Source organism: Panthera tigris, chromosome F2 (genome assembly GCF_018350195.1).
Source record: "Panthera tigris isolate Pti1 chromosome F2, P.tigris_Pti1_mat1.1, whole genome shotgun sequence".
NCBI lineage: Eukaryota > Metazoa > Chordata > Mammalia > Carnivora > Felidae > Panthera > Panthera tigris.
The window spans coordinates 44,347,156-44,368,050 of record NC_056676.1 but is presented as its reverse complement, the minus strand read 5'-3'; the positions used below and the strand labels follow the sequence as shown (position 1 = coordinate 44,368,050).

Sequence of the window (20,895 nt, the reverse complement as noted above, 5' to 3'; positions counted from 1 at the left end):
GAATGTATTTGCATTTAAGGTGCATACTGGTACTGAAGTATTTTCCTTCAGCAATTCTTTTGTTTTTTTTTTTTTTTTTTTTTTTTTTTTTTTTAATATATGAAATTTACTGTCAAATTGGTTTCCATACAACACCCAGTGCTCATCCCAAAAGGTGCCCTCCTCAATACCCATCACCCACCCTGCCCTCCCTCCCACCCTGCCCTCCCTCCCACCCCCCATCAACCCTCAGTTTGTTCTCAGTTTTTAACAGTCTCTTATGCTTTGGCTCTCTCCCACTCTAACCTCTTTTTTTTTTTTTTTTTTTTTCCCCTCCCCCATGGGTTTCTGTTATGTTTCTCAGGATCCACATAAGAGTGAAACCATATGGTATCTGTCTTTCTCTGTATGGCTTATTTCACTTAGCATCACACTCTCCAGTTCCATCCATGTTGCTACAAAAGGCCATATTTCATTTTTTCTCATTGCCACGTAGTATTCCATTGTGTATATAAACCACAATTTCTTTATCCATTCATCAGTTGATGGACATTTAGGCTCTTTCCATAATTTGGCTATTGTTGAGAGTGCCGCTATAAACATTGGGGTACAGGTGCCCCTATGCATCAGTACTCCTGTATCCCTTGGATAAATTCCTAGCAGTGCTATTGCTGGGTCATAGGGTAGGTCTATTTTTAATTTTCTGAGGAACCTCCACACTGCTTTCCAGAGCGGCTGCACCAATTTGCATTCCCACCAACAGTGCAAGAGGGTTCCTGTTTCTCCACATCCTCTCCAGTATCTATAGTCTCCTGATTTCTTCATTTTGGCCACTCTGACTGGCGTGAGGTGATATCTGAGTGTGGTTTTGATTTGTATTTCCCTGATAAGGAGCGACGTTGAACATCTTTTCATGTGCCTGTTGGCCATCCGGATGTCTTCTTTAGAGAAGTGTCTATTCATGTTTTCTGCCCATTTCTTCACTGGGTTATTTGTTTTTCGGGTGTGGAGTTTGATGAGCTCTTTATAGATTTTGGATACTAGCCCTTTGTCCGATGTGTCATTTGCAAATATCTTTTCCCATTCCGTTGGTTGCCTTTTAGTTTTGTTGGTTGTTTCCTTTGCTGTGCAGAAGCTTTTTATCTTCATAAGGTCCCAGTAATTCACTTTTGCTTTTAATTCCCTTGCCTTTAGGGATGTGCCGAGTAAGAGATTGCTACGGCTGAGGTCAGAGAGGTCTTTTCCTGCTTTCTCCTCTAAGGTTTTGATGGTTTCCTGTCTCACATTCAGGTCCTTTATCCATTTTGAGTTTATTTTTGTGAATGGTGTGAGAAAGTGGTCTAGTTTCAACCTTCTGCATGTTGCTGTCCAGTTCTCCCAGCACCATTTGTTAAAGAGACTGTCTTTTTTCCATTGGATGTTCTTTCCTGCTTTGTCAAAGATGAGTTGGCCATACGTTTGTGGGTCTAGTTCTGGGGTTTCTATTCTATTCCATTGGTCTATGTGTCTGTTTTTATGCCAATACCATGCTGTCTTGATGATGACAGCTTTGTAGTAGAGGCTAAAGTCTGGGATTGTGATGCCTCCTGCTTTGGTCTTCTTCTTCAAAATTACTTTGGCTATTCGGGGCCTTTTGTGGTTCCATATGAATTTTAGGATTGCTTGTTCTAGTTTCGAGAAGAATGCTGGTGCAATTTTGATTGGGATTGCATTGAATGTGTAGATAGCTTTGGGTAGTATTGACATTTTGACAATATTTATTCTTCCAATCCATGAGCAGGGAATGTCTTTCCATTTCTTTATATCTTCTTCAATTACCTGCATAAGCTTTCTATAGTTTTCAGCATACAGATCTTTTACATCTTTGGTTAGATTTATTCCTAGGTATTTTGTGCTTCTTGGTGCAATTGTGAATGGGATCAGTTTCTTTATTTGTCTTTCTGTTGCTTCATTGTTAGTGTATAAGAATGCAACTGATTTCTGCACATTGATTTTGTATCCTGCAACTTTGCTGAATTCATGTATCAGTTCTAGCAGACTTTTGGTGGAGTCTATCGGATTTTCCATGTATAATATCATGTCATCTGCAAAAAGCGAAAGCTTGACTTCATCTTTGCCAATTTTGATGCCTTTGATTTCCTTTTGTTGTCTGATTGCTGATGCTAGAACTTCCAGCACTATGTTAAACAAGAGCGGTGACAGTGGGCATCCCTGTCGTGTTCCTGATCTCAGGGAAAAAGCTCTCAGTTTTTCCCCGTTGAGGATGATGTTAGCTGTGGGCTTTTCATAAATGGCCTTTATGATCTTTAAGTATGTTCCTTCTATCCCGACTTTCTCAAGGGTTTTTATTAAGAAAGGGTGCTGGATTTTGTCAAAGGCCTTTTCTGCATCGATTGACAGGATCATATGGTTCTTCTCTTTTTTTTTGTTAATGTGATGTATCACGTTGATCGATTTGCGAATGTTGAACCAGCCCTGCATCCCAGGAATGAATCCCACTCGATCATGGTGAATAATTCTTTTTATATGCTGTTGAATTCGATTTGCTAGTATCTTATTAAGAATTTTTGCATCCATATTCATCAGGGATATTGGCCTGTAGTTCTCTTTTTTTACTGGGTCTCTGTCTGGTTTAGGAATCAAAGTAATACTGGCTTCATAGAATGAGTCTGGAAGTTTTCCTTCCCTTTCTATTTCTTGGAATAGCTTGAGAAGGATAGGTATTATCTCTGCTTTAAATGTCTGGTAGAACTCCCCTGGGAAGCCATCTGGTCCTGGACTCTTATTTGTTGGGAGATTTTTGATAACCGATTCAATTTCTTCGCTGGTTATGGGTCTGTTCAAGCTTTCTATTTCCTCCTGATTGAGTTTTGGAAGAGTGTGGGTGTTTAGAAATTTGTCCATTTCTTCCAGGTTGTCCAATTTGCTGGCATATAATTTTTCATAGTATTCCCTGATAATTGTTTGTATCTCTGAGGGATTGGTTGTAATCATTCCATTTTCATTCATGATTTTATCTATTTGGGTCATCTCCCTTTTCTTTTTGAGAAGCCTGGCTAGAGGTTTGTCAATTTTGTTTATTTTTTCAAAAAACCAACTCTTGGTTTCGTTGATCTGCTCTACAGTTTTTTTAGATTCTATATTGTTTATTTCTGCTCTGATCTTTATTATTTCTCTTCTTCTGCTGGGTTTAGGCTGCCTTTGCTGTTCTGCTTCTATTTCCTTTAGGTGTGCTGTTAGATTTTGTATTTGGGATTTTTCTTGTTTCTTGAGATAGGCCTGGATTGCAATGTATTTTCCTCTCAGGACTGCCTTCGCTGCATCCCAAAGCGTTTGGATTGTTGTATTTTCATTTTCGTTTGTTTCCATATATATTTTAATTTCTTCTCTAATTGCCTGGTTGACCCACTCATTCGTTAGTAGGGTGTTCTTTAACCTCCATGCTTTTGGAGGTTTTCCAGACTTTTTCCTGTGGTTGATTTCAAGCTTCATAGCATTGTGGTCTGAAAGTATCCATGGTATAATTTCAATTCTTGTAAACTTATGAAGGGCTGTTTTGTGACCCAGTATATGATCTATCTTGGAGAATGTTCCATGTGCACTCGAGAAGAAAGTATATTCTGTTGCTTTGGGGTGCAGAGTTCTAAATATATCTGTCAAGTCCATCTGATCCAATGTATCATTCAGGGCCCTTGTTTCTTTATTGACTGTGTGTCTAGATGATCTATCCATTTCTGTAAGTGGGGTGTTAAAGTCCCCTGCAATGACCACATTCTTATCAATAAGGTTGCTTATGTTTATGAGTAATTGTTTTATATATCTGGGGGCTCGGGTATTTGGCGCATAGACATTTATAATAGTTAGCTCTTCCTGGTGGATAGACCCTGTGATTATTATATAATGCCCTTCTTCATCTCTTGTTACAGCCTTTAATTTAAAGTCTAGTTTGTCTGATATAAGTATGGCTACTCCAGCTTTCTTTTGGCTTCCAGGAGCATGATAAATAGTTCTCCATCCCCTCACTCTCAATCTAAAGGTGTCCTCAGATCTAAAATGAGTCTCTTGTAGACAGCAAATAGATGGGTCTTGTTTTTTTATCCATTCTGATACCCTATGTCTTTTAGTTGGCGCATTTAATCCATTTACATTCAGTGTTATTATAGAAAGATATGGGTTTAGAGTCATTGTGATGTCTGTATGTTTTATGCTTGTAGTGATGTCTCTGGTACTTTGTCTCACAGGATCCCCCTTAGGATCTCTTGTAGGGCTGGTTTCGTGGTGACAAATTCCTTCAGTTTTTGTTTGTTTGGGAAGACCTTTATCTCTCCTTCTATTCTAAATGACAGACTTGCTGGATAAAGGATTCTCGGCTGCATATTTTTTCTGTTTAGCACACTGTAGATATCGTGCCAAGCCTTTCTGGCCTGCCAAGTTTCAAAGGAGAGATCAGTCACGAGTCTTATAGGTCTCCCTTTATATGTGAGGGCACGTTTATCCCTTGCTGCTTTCAGAATTTTCTCTTTATCCTTGTATTTTGCCAGTTTCACTATGATATGTCGTGCAGAAGATCGATTCAAGTTACGTCTGAAGGGAGTTCTCTGTGCCTCTTGGATTTCAATGCCTTTTTCCTTCCCCAGTTCAGGGAAGTTCTCAGCTATAATTTGTTCAAGTACCCCTTCAGCACCCTTCCCTCTCTCTTCCTCCTCTGGGATACCAATTATGCGTATATTATTTTTTTTTAGTGTATCACTTAGTTCTCTAATTTTCCCCTCATACTCCTGGATTTTTTTATCTCTCTTTCTTTCAGCTTCCTCTTTCTCCATAACTTTATCTTCTAGTTCACCTATTCTCTCCTCTGCCTCTTCACGCCGAGCCATCGTGGTTTCCATTTTGTTTTGCATTTCGTTTAAAGCGTTTTTCAACTCCTCGTGACTGTTCCTTAGTCCCTCGATCTTTGTGGCAAGAGATTCTCTGCTGTCCTGTATACTGTTTTCAAGCCCAGCGATTAATTTTATGACTATTATTCTAAATTCACTTTCTGTTATATTATTTAAATCCTTTTTGATCAGTTCATTAGCTGTTGTTATTTCCTGGAGATTCTTCTGAGGGGAATTCTTCCGTTTGGTCATTTTGGAGAGTCCCTTGCGTGGTGAGGACCTGCAGTGCACTTCCCCTGTGCTGTGGTGTATAACTGGAGTTAGTGGGCGGGGCCACAGTCCGACCCGATGTCTGCCCCCAGCCCACTGCTGGGGCCACAGTCAGACTGGTGTGTGCCTTCTCTTCCCCTCTCCTAGGGGCGGGATTCACTGTGGGGTGGCGTGTCCCGTCTGGGCTACTTGCACACTGCCAGGCTTGTGTTGCTGGGGATCTGGCGTATTAGCTGGGGTGGGTAGGCAAGGTGCACGGGGGGTGGAGGGGCAGGCTTAGCTCGCTTCTCCTTAGGTGATCGACTTCAGGAGGAGCCCTGTGGCAGCGGGAGGGAGTCAGATCCGCTGCCGGAGGTTTGGCTCCGCAGAAGCACAGAGTTGGGTGTTTGCGCGGAGCGAGCAAGTTCCCTGGCAGGAACTGGTTCCCTTTGGGATTTTGGCTGGGGGGATGGGCGGGGGAGATGGCGCTGGCGCCTTTGTTCCCCGCCAAGCTGAGCTCTGCCGTCCGGGGGCTCAGCAGCTCTCCCTCCCTTTGTCCTCCAGCCTTCCCGCTTTCCGCGCAGAGCTGTTAACTTCTGACCTCCCAGACGCTAAGTCGCGCTTGCTGTCGGAACACAGTGTGTCCGGCCCCTCCGCTTTTGCCAGCCCGACTCAGGGGCTCTGCTTGGCCGGCGAGCCGCCCCTCCGCCCCGGCTCCCTCCCGCCAGTCCGTGGAGCGCGCACCGCCTCGCCGCCCTTCCTACCCTCTTCCGTGGGCCTCTAGTCTGCGCTTGACTCCAGAGACTCCCTTCTGCTAATCCTCTGGCGGTTTTCTGGGTTCTTTAGGCGGGTGTAGGTGGAATCTAAGTGATCGGCAGGACGCGCTGTGAGCCCCGCGTCCTCCTACGCCGCCATCTTCCGGAACAACCTCTCCTTCAGCAATTCTTAAGCCAAATGTCATAAATATTTGGTTGGGGGTGTAGAGGAAGATTGCTTGTTTTTTGCTTCCCTGATAACTCCTCTGCTCCAGAATTTCATTTGTATTACATAAATCACATGAAAATGAATATTGCTAGTAGTCTTCTTCTGAATTGTATGCTTTGGAGAGTGATTTCTCAAAATCATTTTATATTACATTTCTAACTTTACATAAGTGATGTTTCTTCTGTTAAGTGTGTATTAAAATTTTTATTTGCTATTAAACACTATCATAATGGAATAGAAAAGGGACAGAAAAGAAAGGATGCAGGAAAGAAAAAATTCTTTTCAAAGACAAATTAGCCCTGGTTCTACAAACATAAGATATACAATTGTAAATCTTTTTTTATTAAAATTTTTTAACATTTATTTATTTTTGAGCTGTCAGCACAGAGCCTGATGCAGGGCTCAAACTCATAAGCCATGAGATCATGACCTGAGCTAAAGTCGGATGCTTAACTGACTGAGCCACTCAGGCATCCCTACAATCGTAAATCTTTTAATATAAAACAATTTAGAATGCAATGATAAAGTAATATGAATGTTTGATATTTCCTGTTGTATGTTTCTGTCAATTTTGTGGAATCAGCAACTATTCATTGAGCTCCTGCTATTGTATGGAAGTCACTGAGAAGATTACTGAGTGTAGGCAACCTGTCCTTTAAGAAACAAATATTGCTTATTTAAAAATATAACTTGGCTATACTTATATTTTAAAATATATCAGCTTAAGACAGGGAGCCACTAGCCTCTTTCTGAAAGGTATTGATAGTATGTTAGTAAACATAATAACCTGTTTTATGAATCTGTATTATCTGTAAATCTCCAATTAATGGAATTTGTTCTAGTGTTTTGTCTTTGGTGCCCTCTTGTGGATTTTTTATAAACTGCTTGTAACAACAATTTTTAAAGGTGTTATTTTTATTTTAAAATAGTTGATTTTTTAATTTTTATATTTTGTTAGTCTTTTGACATCATTTTGGCTCTAAGAGAAAAAAGAAAAACCATGGTTAAGGTTGCTTTTACTTTTTAATTTACTGTATTGTATATCAGTATTATGCACAGGGGATGTAAGATAATCTTTTGTTTGGAAACTTTTAATATAATGCCAAGAACTTGTGCAGTCTTGCATCATGGAGCCTCTGAAGTCCTGCCCACACGCCTTCTCACCATTTAGGCTTGTACTGATGAACAAGTCTTTTATGACTTTTGGAGATCTTGAATGCTTTGATGTAACTCTAAAACATGCCTGTGAACATGCAAAAAGTTAGGATCCATGAAGGCAGAAGTTTCTGTTTGTTAAAGACAGGTATGTCAAAGACAGCAGCTGAATAAGCTCGTATGCTGGCCTTGCAGTGAAACAGAAGGACCACCTACTTATACCAATGAGAAGAAAGTTCATTCGTTGGACAGATTCTCAGATACTGTAGATCTTAATAGCTTTTGTTGGTAAATACCAATTTATTACCTTTTTCGGCCTGTCAGACATTGAAGCGGTGCTTAAGGGAAGCTGTTTGAAAGAGAGTATTTTTGATGTTTTTTCAGTAGTTCTTAGCTCAGTTGGGTTGAATGTGGAGCTAATGCGACCAGAGTTAACCAGCTGCTTCTGCTGTGAGCCATCTCACTGGTAACAAAGAAACAAGGTTTGTGGGTAAAGGGGCAATGGGGTAAGTGCTCTTCTTTACTGTATTTGGAAGTGGAATTTGAAGATAATGTTCCCGTGTCACTTCAGTACGTTCATCTTGCTGTAGCAGAGAGGTGTTTTTAGTTAAGTGGTACAAAGCCCTCTTTTTGGATGTGAGACATAAAAGCAAATGTGCAGTAGTACCCTTTCATTTTTGCTTTTACTAATTCAAGTAATAAGTCAAATTTATCATTGACACAGGTTAGCAGTGTAACCAACAACCTCGGATTTTGTTATGCACAGGGAGAAAAGTGAAAGATTCCTGCCATAGTTTTCCCCAGTTTTGTGTCCATTCCCTTGAAGTTGCACCTTACATGCCTTGTTGATTTCTTATTTGACCCTTTTACCACAAATTGATTATTAGATTTCAATGCCTTCATCATGTGAGAAAGTGGCAAATTCCATTAAGTCATTTTTTGGTTATAAATAATTGGCATTATTTGTTTTATCTTCTCCATCTTTTCAAATTAGAACCTTTCACACTTTTCTCGAGTCAGTTTCATCTCTTTAGGTTCAGAGTATTGGAGTTATTTTGATAATTTGACCAGAAAGTTTACATAATCTATTGAATCTATTGATTCTTTCAGGATTTCTTTCAGATTTGACTTGTGATTCCTGTTTCTGTAAACCTTTTAGTACAGGCTGTGATTACCTCAAATCTGGATTTCAGTAATAACCTTCTGACTCCAGGTTCTCTTTCTCCAGTCTTGTCCTCCATTCAGTCTTGAGTCTTCAAGGTTCCGGTCAGTCCTCTGCCGACCAACCTATTCCATTTCTCAGTGTTGAGAGCACTCTGTAAACTGTAGGTCATTTGTTAATGCAGTCAGAATGACTTAATGCCTTCCCTTCTAGACAGAATTATTTCTACTTTTGTGCTTGTTTTTTCCAATCTAAAATGCCACTGTATACTGTTTACTAATTTTTATCCTAGAAATTTTTGTCTTAGAAAGATGCAGCTTTCTAAGTTGACTAATTTTAAGGGAGAAGGGAGTCTTACTTCTGGTGTTTGTTGTTTCTACCCATTCTCGATAGCTTGTTCATTCATTACTTATCTTTTGGATTGTGAGCTCAACTCTAGCTGGGTTTTATTTCTGAGAATGATTATTTCTGGGTTGATGATTGAGTTTGACACCCTGTCCAGGGTGGATATTTTTGTTTCCATCAGGCACCCCAGGTACTTCCATAGTGGGACTGCATTAGGCTAATTTCTCAGCATGAAGTTCCCCACACCTTGTGGGTAACGTTAGAAAGCCAAAACCCATAACTATACCTTCTAAAAGGAAGCCCCACCACCACCCACTTCCCATCTTTGCATAAAGCCGAAGTGAGACAAACAAGTTTGTATGTCTTCTCTGCCTTTGAGTACATTTTTTCTTGTTCACCCTTTCACTGAGGATGTAGACTTTCAAGATCCCCACCTTTATGCAGGGGTTTCAGTTCTACTGTGGGGAGAACCCAAAGACTTGTCGCTTGTTTCCTTTATCCACTAAAATGGATACCCTATTACCACCCCCCCCCATCATCTTATGCCCCTAAGGCAGCCCCTGAGGTCAGATTTAGGTTATTCTCACTGTTTCCCAGCTCTGTTTGGGGCCCTTGGGGATTTCCTTTAGTGTCTCAAGAGTTCAGTTATGCATTTATAGTATGTTTGTTACATTTATTATTTGCTGTTTTAGTGTCATCCCTGATTAGCACCTCTAAGAGGTTTGAAAGATATCCAGACCACTATAATATTGCAACTGTTTATATAATTGGCTCATTTATATATTTTACACGTTCACTTTTTTCCTAAAAAATAGTTTTGGAAAAAAAATAAAAGTAAATTTTGTATGCTGTAGCAGAATGTATCCTCAGTGGAATTCTCTAGTTGAATCAAAACCATTAAGATCACTGCTGTATGCTGATAATGTGCTGTTATGTAATTGTACTAGCAGTAAAGATGTATTTAATATTTTAAGAAGGGAAATAAAATAGAGTATTTCCAATTAGAAAAACACGTATTTAAGGAATAGTCTATCTCATCAATGTTACAAATGGCAAATGCTTTCTAATGTGTTTATGTGAACATCTTTAATATCAAAGAGTAGCTGAATATTTAGAAAATCCTTTAAAGTAGTAGATCTTGCATATGTCGGGATACCTAACGCAAAATCTGATTATTTCTCAGACTGTTACAGCATAAATCTATCTTAACAATGGAGTAGGATTTCCTAATAATGTTTTCAAATATTTGTATTCCATGTGGATTTTATGATTCATAACCTGGATTATCATCAGTACTCTGTTTTGCATTCCTGGCACATGATGACCACTGATTGAAATGCTATTGTATTCCTTACTGGAATTGGCTGCTTTCTACAGTGGAGAAGCATCTGTTCCACAGACCTTTTTCTATAAAGTATCAACATGTTTTTCTTCTGCTTTTCTTTTGTGAGGAATAACAAAATATATATAAATGAAGTGTGACTTTGGAAAAACATTTTAACTGTTTTATTGTAAAAATGTTAAAAGCACCAAATGGAATTTTAATAATAATCTAAAATACCAGGAATAATTTCAGAGTTAATGATTTTTTAAAAGTAAAAAGTATTGCTGAAAAGTTTTTACCACCATCACCACGTTATTAGTGTTCGAGTCTTCAAATTTCATAGAAACTGGTTCTCATTCCATCTGTACTTTATTAATTACTGTTTGGGTGCCACCCTCCCATTAGCGAATTGGGTCCTCATTCTTTTTTTTTTTTTTTGCATTGCTATTTTATTTACTGTCAATTTGTAAATTAGATTAGCATCCTTTAGCAAAGTGACTATGTCAGTGAAGATAATATGCTATGAGAGCAATCGCTTCCAAAATTGATTTATTGTTTTTATAATTGTATAGATTGTCTGGGCCAGTTGTGTGAATCCAGAAGTGCAGCCCTCATTATTGTAGATTCAAATCTAATATGGATATAGGAAGACTAAGAGTATTGTTGCCCGTCACCCAAATGTTATGTTAATTGTCACAGCACTGAACCTTACAAGGATGAGAGACAAATGACTCACACATATAAAAATAGATGCAGTGTTTTGGGAAGTAAACTGGTTGAAACATGATAAAATAAGGTACTAAACTAGCAGTTGATTGTTTAAAAGAACTGATAGAAAATCAGTTGTTTCCTTTCTTCCTCAGTCGGGTCTACTAGAAAGAGTAATTCCAGGTTTTTTTATTAGCTTTCGGACCAAGTACAAATCAGTTTATTTATGTGTATGTCAGTTTCTTTATCTTTTAGCAAAAATGAGACATGCTCCCGCTAACCACTATTAAATTCAGCTAGACCTGAGAAATGCTGTAAATAATTGTAAAGCTTTATAAAATTGAAAGTCAGATCTTGGGCTTCAGAATCAGAATGACCTAGTTAGAATCCTTATTCCTCTACTTATTTGTTGTATGACCTTAGACAAATTATTAAACTCACTTGAATTTCAGGTTCATTGTTTGCAAAGTGGGGTTAATAATATCTCACAGGATGAATAAGAGGATTAAATGGGAATAGCCTACAAAAAGTTTTTAGCGTAAGTTCTTCTACTCATTGGTAACTATTTTTATGACTATTAAAAAATGATCAACTAATAATTCTAGTTAATAGCATTATTTTCCCTCTCAGTTTCTTCAGTTGCCATTCTATATTTTATTAAAAAATATTTTTTTAACATTTATTCATTTTTAAGAGACAGAGAGAGACAGAGCATGAGCAGGGAAGGGGCAGAGAGAGGGAGACAGAATCCGAAGCAGGCTCCAGGCTCGGAGCTGACAGCACAGAGCCTGACACGGGGCTCGAACTCACGAACTGCAAGATCATGACCTGAGCCAAAGTTGGATGCTCAACTGACTGAGCCACCCAGGCGCCCCAGCCATTCTGTACTTTAAAATAGTATGTTAAATAAAATTCTCCTGTAGAACCTTGTATAACATTGTCCTCAGTTCTGTGCTTTGGCACTACCTCATAATAAGGGCTTTAACATTAGTTTAATAGATTATATAGTAAGAACAGGCTTTGTGCTGGATGCCAGGAATAGAACTGTTAACAAGATTTGGTTACTGTACTTACAGGTTTTAGAATCTAATGGGAGATTTGGACAAGTCAAGTATATAGATAATTACAGTATTGCATAATAAGCATATGAGTGGCATAAGCATAAGGTGCTCTGACAGTACAGAATATGGCACTTAATTCAGTCTTGGGGTGTCTGAGCTGAGAAGGGATGTCTGAGTGTGGCTTTGCTATAAAAAGAAGCTGTAATATAAAGCAGTCACCCAAATTTGTGTATATTTGTTACGTACATAGTATGTATCCTTTTGACCTAATTTAAGGGCAGCCTCCTCTGCGAGGCTTTCATTTGTTAGAGGCAGAGGTAGAGGTCACTTCTCTCATGGTACTTAACAAATCGCCTGGTAATTTATCCCTCACACGTCAGTTTCTCTTAGACATCAGACTCCTTAAAAAACCAAAATGGAGCAGAATTTTTCTTATTTATCTTTGTATCTCCAATGCCTGGTCTACTCCTTGACATATTACAAATTTACAATAAGTCCTTGCTGAGTGAATTAACAAGTGAAAATATAAATTGATCCATTTATTAAATAAGTTCTTATTAAGTACCTATTGTGTGATAGGTGTTCTAAGCATTGGAGATTCATCGATGAAAAAGAAGCCTCTGCCTTCATCAAACCTACATTCTAGTGGTAGAGAAGCCAAGTAGAGGCTATGAAGAATACAGAAGGATAAAAGATTGATGGAGACGTTGCTTTCAGCTTGGTGGTCAGAAAAAGCCTCACTAAGGTGGTGACATCTAAGTAGAGACTTGAGTTAAGTAAAGAATAAAGCTGTCTTGTGGAAGAGCATTCCAGGTTGAAAGATCAGCCAATTTAAAGGCTCGAGGAGGAACATGCTTAGAATGCTCAAGAAACAGCCAAGGATGGAACTTGGTGAGTGAGAAGGAATGTGATAGGAGATAGGATTGGCAGATATTACTGAACCAGATCACATTTGGCTGATAAAGATTCTGGATTTTATTCTAAGTGTGATAGGAGGCCAAGAGCAGAGTTTTGAGCAGGAGAGTAACATGAAATGATTGATTTATCTTTTGAAAGGATCAATCTGCCTTTGAGAGACTAAAGTGGGCAAGAGTGGGAACAGAGAAAACTATGCAGAGGCCATTTTTTAATGGTTTTTAACAGCTTATAATTTTTAACAGTTTATATATATAGTTTACATGTATAGTTTATAATTTTTAAATCATACAGTATAATTGTACTGTTTTTAATAGTACAAATAAGAGAAGGTGGTGGGTTTCACGAGAATGGACCAAATAATTTGTGTGGACTCTTTGGGAATAGGCGCTGGTGACATAAGCTGTTAAATTTGTAAGCCTGTACCTCTAACTTAAGCATTCAAGTGGATCAAAATTTAAATGTAAGTAAGATACATGCATTTAGTGGAGTAATAGACTAAGAAATATAAGAACTAGTTTCTTACTCCCACTTTGCTTTTAAATAGATATGTGTCCTTAGGGATGTCTCTTGCTTTCTATGAATCTCATTTTTTTCATAAATAAAATGAGGGGTTGAATTGTTAAAGGCTCATGATTTTATAGTTCTGTGTAAAGTAAATATGTAATGAATGCTTACTGTATATGGAATACCAAATGAAACACTGGAGTAGATTCGGAGGTACTGTAAGGTATTCTTATCTGTAAGATACTTATATTTCTAAAGGATTTTACAAAGCAGTTATTCACAATATGAGATCATAAATTTAAATGCAAAAGTGTGTGATGCAGCTTATAAATTCTATAGAAGTTTAGAAAAGAGGATAATTAATAAGGACTAAATTAGCCATGAAGGTAGTAGATACTTGATCTGGGACTATAGGATTTAGTTAGAATGGACAGAGAGGAAAGAGCATTCTGAGTGGAGAAGAAGACGTGAACAAAGAAAGAACAGGTCTTAATGAGCATAGCGTGACATGGGTTTATAGCAGCTGGAGACTCAGTTAAGGTTAGCCTGAGTAAAATGGAGGATATTTGGACAATGGGAAAATAGGATTGGCCAGATAAAATAGGATAACATAGAAGACATTAAAATGAGGCAGAAGTGTTTAGCTTTTAAGGCAGGCAAGAACTATGGCCATTAGAGATTTCAGTAGGATATTATGGTACAATTGTTTTTAAGAAAGATCCGTATGGTATATGGGCTTTGAAGAAAGTGTGAAACTACTTTGTTCTAGTAATATGTAGGCATTTTGCATGTTTTTTCTCATTTAATCATCATAACTCCAATGAAAGAAACTAAAGTTTAGAGAGTTTAAATTGTTTACCTAGAGGTCTTATGTCTCTTAAGTGATTCAAGCCAGGAATCTGTCTGATTCTAGAAGGTCAGGGTGGGAGAGACTGTTTAGTCAGGGAGCTTTTCTTGCATTCACCCAAGTATGAGGCAATCAGGAATTTACTCAGTAACAGTTGATATACAGAACTCTGTTGATATAGAGAATCAAAGACAGAATGAACCTAAGAAGACCTGTTGATTTTTTACTCTTGGGTAGCTAATGCAGATTATTGTGCTTTGTAGTGGTCGTTGTTGGGGATGGAGGCAGACAGGAGAGACTAAAGAGGTAGATGAGATGATATCTGATTTGGGATTGTTGAGTTTTAAACGTCATTAAGCACTTAAGTAATAAGTTCAGGAAGATTTCGGGATTTGGGAATCTTCAACATGTTAGATAGTCGAAGCATAAGAATGACGAAGTCATCTAAAAGAGAAGCTGAGAATAAACTGAGGGTTGATGGGGGGTGGTAGGGAGGGGAAAGTGGGTGATGGGCACTGAGGAGGGCACCTGTTGGGATGAGCACTGGGTGTTGTATGGAAACCGATTTGACAATAAATTTCATATTAAATAATAAATAAATAAATAAATAAATAAATAAATAAATAAATAAATAAATAAATGAGAACCTTGTGAAAGAAGCACAAAAGACTTTGAGAGATATGCTGAATTTATCATGCAGGTTCAGGAAGAGGAAGGGCCATCAAACAGCTGAGAACTATACAGATGTTCCTATTCTCTGTATTCACAGTTGACCTCTGTCAGAATTAGGTTTTGCTTGTTTCTACCTAAAGTGGAATGTATGTAAATGAATTTCACAGTATGTATCAAGTTTTTCCAAGTAGCATTTTGTCTGGTTTCTCAAACAGAATTTGTTAGTTTATTTTTATGGCCCAATTTCACTTTATCTTTTGACGAACATTCTAAAGAGCAGTTTTTGGTTCATATTTATATTACTGATTTGATCTTTCTGTGAATTTGCATTTAAAAACTAATGGCTATGATAGAACAATGAAAACACAGGCAGCAAAAGAAAACAGATAACTTTGACTTTATCAAAATTAAAAATGTGTGCATCAAAGGAACCATCGAGAAAGTGAAAAGGCAACCTACAAAATGGGGAGAAATACTTGGAAATCATGTATCTGCTAAGGGGTTAATATCTAGAATATACAATGATCTCCTGCAACTCAACAACAAAAAACAACCTATATCAAAAATGGGCAAAGGACTTAAACAGACATTTCTCTAGAGAAGATATATGAATGGTCAGTAAGCACATGAAAAGATGCTCAGCATCATTAGGGAAATGCAAATCAAACTACAGTGAGATACCACATATCCACTAGGATGGCTGTTATCAAAAAAACTAGAAAATAACAAGTCTTGGTGAGAATGTGGAGAAAATGGAACTTTGTGCACTGTTGGTGAGAACGTAAAATGGTGTAGCAACTGGGAGAAACAATTTGGTGGTTTCTCAAAAATTAAAAAAAGAATTACCATATGATGTAGAATTGCACTTCTAGGTTTATACCCAAAATAATTGAGAGCAGGGACTCAAATAGATACTTGTACACCAGTGTTCATTGCAGCATTATTTATAATAACCAAAAGGTGTAAATAGCCTAATGTTCATCAACAAATGAAAGGATAAACAAATGTGGTGTGTATATATATATAAATGGAATATCATTCAGTCTTGAAAAGGAATGAAATTCTGACACATGCTACCACATGGATGAACCTTGAAAACATGCCAAGTGAAATAAGCCAGACACAAAAGGCCATATATTGTTTGATTCTGTTATATGAGGTACCTAGAATAGACAAATTCATAGTTAACAGAGAGGAGAAGAGAGGTTACTGGAGATTGGGAAAAGGGGAGAATGAGGAGTTATTTTTTAATGGGCACAGGGTTTCTGTTTGGGATAATGAAAAAGTTCTGCAAATGGCTATTAGTGATGATTGCATAATACTGTGAATGTACTTAATGCCTCAGAAATATGCACTGAAAGTTATTAACATGTTAAATTTTATGTATATTTATCACAATTTTAACAAGAAAAAAGCTAATGGCCTTTGTATGAAGTTTTGTAAACATGACTGTTAGAATAGTGCCAACATGTTCTGTCTTTAATGTGCTGTCTCATATTTTTTTGGTCACTGTATTCTTTGTTTTGCATGTGTTGGTAATTTACCTATCTTAATCCTTATTTTAAAAATAGCTAGGGGCGCCTGGGTGAGTCAGTCGGTTGAGCATCTAACTTCGGCTCAGGTCATGATCTCGCGGTCTGTGAGTTCAGCCCCGCGTCGGGCTCTGTGCTGACAGCTCCGAGCCTGGAGCCTGTTTCGGATTCTGTGTCTCCCTCTCTCTCTGCCCCTCCCCCGCTCGTGCTCTGTCTCTCTGTCAAAAATAAATAAACATTTTTAAAAAATTAAAAAAAAATAGCTAGCAGCCTTCTATTTCATCAAATAGAAATTCTGTTGCTTGAGATTTAATAACCTAAAACTGTAGATTATTTTGGATAACTTGGGCTCTTATGATAACATTTGTATGTATGTCTGTATATTAAAATTAGCTATATTAGTATTTTCATTATTTAAAGTGATATTGATATCATATTAAATATATCAAGTTAATTATATTACTATAATGTATGATAAATTAATATTATTAAATATATCAGATATATTAATATTACATTAAATTAACGTTATATTAAATTATTTTGAAATATAGTAATAACATTAAGAGGGAGATGGGCAAAATGGGTGAAAGGGAGTGGGAGCTACAGGTTTTCAGTTATGGAGTAAATAAGTCATGGAGATGAAAGGTGTGGCATAGAGAATATAGCCAACGGTAGGGTGATAGTGCTGTGTGGTGACAGACAGCAGCTACACTTGTGGTGAGCATAGCATAATAGATAGAGATGTTAGATCGCTATGTTGTGCACTTGAAACTAATGTAACATTGTGTATCAACTATACTTCAATTAAAAAATATCGTATGCTTGTCATATTGTGAAGAATTAAGAAATCTGGCCGTTTTAGAAAAGTCTTCCTTCACTGCAGTATTTTGCTTGCAGGATGAAGATGAGCTGGACTCCCATACCATGGTGAAGACTAATTCAGAAAGTGTGGGCACAATGAAGGCCACGAGCACGATGAGTGAAGGGGCCCAGACCATGATTGAACATAACAGCACCATGTTAGAATCTGACCTGGGGACCATGGTTATAAACAGTGAAGACGAAGAAGAAGAAGATGGGACTATGAAAAGTATGTGGCTTTTTCCCAATGAATATTAATTTTCTATCTTCTATAGAAGTAGACTTCCTATTGAAACTAGGATACATTTTGTCTTTTTATAGCCAGTTGTGGAAAATTTTGTTTCCGGGCATAATTTAGCGGTAAGGAGAGTATGGCATAAGTAAATTTTAAAAAATTTAATATGGCAGAAATCAGCACATCTTTAACTTAGGGTTATGGAACTTTTTCTGTTAAAAGATACTAACCCATAGCTTAATTTAATTTGTAAAGTATTTTAGAGATAAAAATATAGTGTTCCTGGGGCACCTCAGTGGCTTGGTCGGTTGAGCCTCTGACTTCAGCTCAGGTCATGATCTCGTGGCTCGTGAGTTCAAGCCCCGCATCAGGCTTTGTGCTGACAGCTCAGAGCCTGGAGCCTGTTTTGACTTCTGTGCCTCCGTTTGTCTCTGCCCCTTCCCTGCTCATGCTCTGTTTCTGTCTCTCTCTCTCAGAAATAAATAAACATTAAAAAAAAAAAAAAAAAAAGATAACGTTCCTAACATTTACCTTCTCAGTAAAAAAGTGAACATAAAATTCTGTTCCAATAAATACAACATAATATTATTTCATGTTGTCTGAATTATCAGTTAAGCCACAGATGACAGAGGATGCAAGGTAAGAGAAGAAACAAGGTCTTGGTTGGGAAAAGAAGAAATATTGGAAAGAAGGATCAAGAGACGGGCTTACTCATGCCGAAAATTCAGTTCAGTGCATATTTACTGCTGCTTGTCATGTGTGAGGCACAGTGCCAGGCATGCTGCAGGGGCTAAAATGACGATTAAGACATTCTCTCTGATCTCCATTGCTTACAGAGTGATGAAGACAGAGATACTTTTGCAGACTAGCATTTCTTTTTGTACCTTTTAAGATTGCAGTTAACAGGGTAGGACATTGTGATTTCACAGTTATAGGCAAAAGCAGATTAATTACCTCTTGATACCTACTGACCCTCCTCTTCCCCCTCCTACCCTGGTCATGTGTGGTCAATGTCAAAATCTAAGCACTAGGCTGTTTTCCACTGCACAGCACTGCTTCTGAATGGCACAAAAGCAGTAATACATGATTTCTTGCATTATGGAGCCTAGAAAGTTATAAATATTCAAGTGATTTGCTACTATTGTAACGTGGAAATAGGCAGCAGTTTTCTCTGTGACATGTCTGTTTTCTTTTTGCATACCCCTTTCTTTTTGCTACTCCCCCCGTGAGGCTGCTTGGTGAGTCTTATTACCTCATGGCTTCAAGCCATTTGTTCACTGCTCTTGCTTTCTTCACATTTCCTGGTACGTATAGCACATTATGGTTGTATTCTTTGAGAGGGAGGGTCATGAAGCACAAAATGCAAGCAGATTGCCACATAGTTAATCCTGGGTGGGAGTTGGGAAAGGGATATGAATTTTTTTTAAATCTCCCACAACTGGTGAGTCTCCTGAGCCTTTGCCCTGGAAAGCAGCCTACAAATTGTATTCGTGGCTAGGCTTCTGACTGCAGGAGGCCTTCTGCATCCATACCATGCTTACCCAACTGTGTCGGATGGTCTTGTAGCCTCCAAAGTGGTAGGGTACAAGTTAAGTGCCTTGCAGATTAAAAAGACCCTATGATAAGACAGTTTACAACATATTACCCCTCAGCATGTAGTATGGCTTTTCCACAGCTGGTAAAATTTCTTTTAGTAAAACTGTATAATCCTTAGCAGACCAGTTAGGTGATCATTGAGCGCTTCGCTGCATCTTCTGGAGAGCTACTGAGCTCCCTACAAAACTGCATAAACAACTTTTTCTGTGCAGTCACAGAGTTGAACATGAGTATTTAAGCAGTGGTTATTAAAAATGAGTTTTTATAGCATCTAATTCATGTTGGATTATATTTCAAGGAAGGGCTCTGTGATGATGATTTATCAGACGGCATGCATTAAATTATCAGTGCAGATTTCCACATACTTTTTGTAGCAAGTTTTAGCTTTGACAGCCACAGAAACCACTCAGTATATAATTTTATGTCCTAAGTATGATTTTGTTAGGCCATAGACGTTTTACTGAAAGCTCATTTTTAAGTTGAGCAGATAGCAGCTTATATATACTTGCAGTTGTTTATGTGCTTTAGCAAATCTTAAATCCCATGAGCCAACTTTCCATGTAATTTAAGTTTCTGCAATTTAGACATCATTCTAGAATGTGGGACTTACGTGTTCCCAAAAGTCTAATCAAGTGATGTTGGTGTAACCCGCAGGGTTTGTCATCCTGTAGTATAGCAATAAAGAATATAAAGAAGTTATTGAGGCAGAACTTACTTTTCCTGAAACCACATAATTAGTTTTGGGTTGTTGTTTTTTTTTTTTTTAATGATCTAAATCTTCTTTAAAATGTCTTAGATTAGTTGGTTTGAGCTCTCAGGTTATGTCATGTCAAAGCCCCATTTGCTAATGTGTCTTCAGCATTTTTGTTCCCCAAACACATCATAGCAATATATTATTTTTAATTTTCTAAGATGTCTAGAATGTTATATTGTGTGCTGAAGATCCTGATTTCCATAATCTTTCCTGTTGGAGTTTCAAATGAGTTGCCATATTCTTGTCAGCTTAAGTTATGTTTGCATATTCTTTTATACCTTTATTCATGAAGCTAGAATTTATGGATTTGTTTTCCTTACTTCTGAAAGATGTGGTGGTATGACTATAGGAAGCAAAATTATTAAAAGATCTCTTGAAAGTAAGTAGAGAATAGTGACAAAAAATATTTAAAATTTGATCTGTTTTTAAATGGGCATGGGGCACCTGGGTGGCTCAGTTGGTTAAGTGTTAGACTTTCAGCTCAGGTCATGATCTCATGGTTCATGGGTTCAAGCTCCACGTCGGACTCTGCGTTGACGGTGCAGAGCCTGCTTGGGATTCCCCCTCTCCCTCTCTCTGCCCCTCCCCCTGCTGACTCTGTCTGTCTCAAAATAAATACATAAACTTTAAAAAAATAATAAAATAGGCATAAGGGCATGTTCCCAGAAGAACTCTCCAAACCCGTTTTCAGTGATGATGGCATTCCTCTCACCCTCCCTCTCCCATCACTCCCACTCACATCTCCCTGGGGCCTCCTCATAACCCACAGGATGTCCAGGCTTCAGCTTGGTAACCAAGGTCTTTCACAATCTGGCACCAGCCAGTATTTATCCCTGGGTCTCTCCTTCTTCATATATTGTACTTTATCCAGTTGGACTTATGAATGTTTGACAGTAGGTGCAAAGCAGGTTGGTTGTCATTAAGGGAATAAACATTTGGCACTTTCCATCCTGAAATAGTAGATTAGGACCAGGTCAAGAATCCGTTGTCATCAAATTTATGAGATACTAGAGATTATATCCTTGGGAGTGATTGTGGGAGAGTGATTGTTTCAGGAAAGAGAAAGACTGGGGCCTTTTACCATGTTCAGCTTAGATCTATACAGCTCAGTTTTTGTGGTGGAACTTTC

General features: G+C 38.0%; 1 protein-coding gene across 1 annotated transcript in view; it reads left to right on the top strand.

The window, feature by feature from the left end:
• Positions 1–20,895, top strand: part of STK3 (serine/threonine kinase 3) — a 292,559-nt gene that overhangs the window by 190,094 nt on the left and 81,570 nt on the right. The window contains exon 9 of the mRNA XM_042972682.1: positions 17,218–17,410. Within this exon, the coding sequence (XP_042828616.1) occupies positions 17,218–17,410 (193 nt within the window). The remainder of the gene's footprint in view (positions 1–17,217; positions 17,411–20,895) is intronic.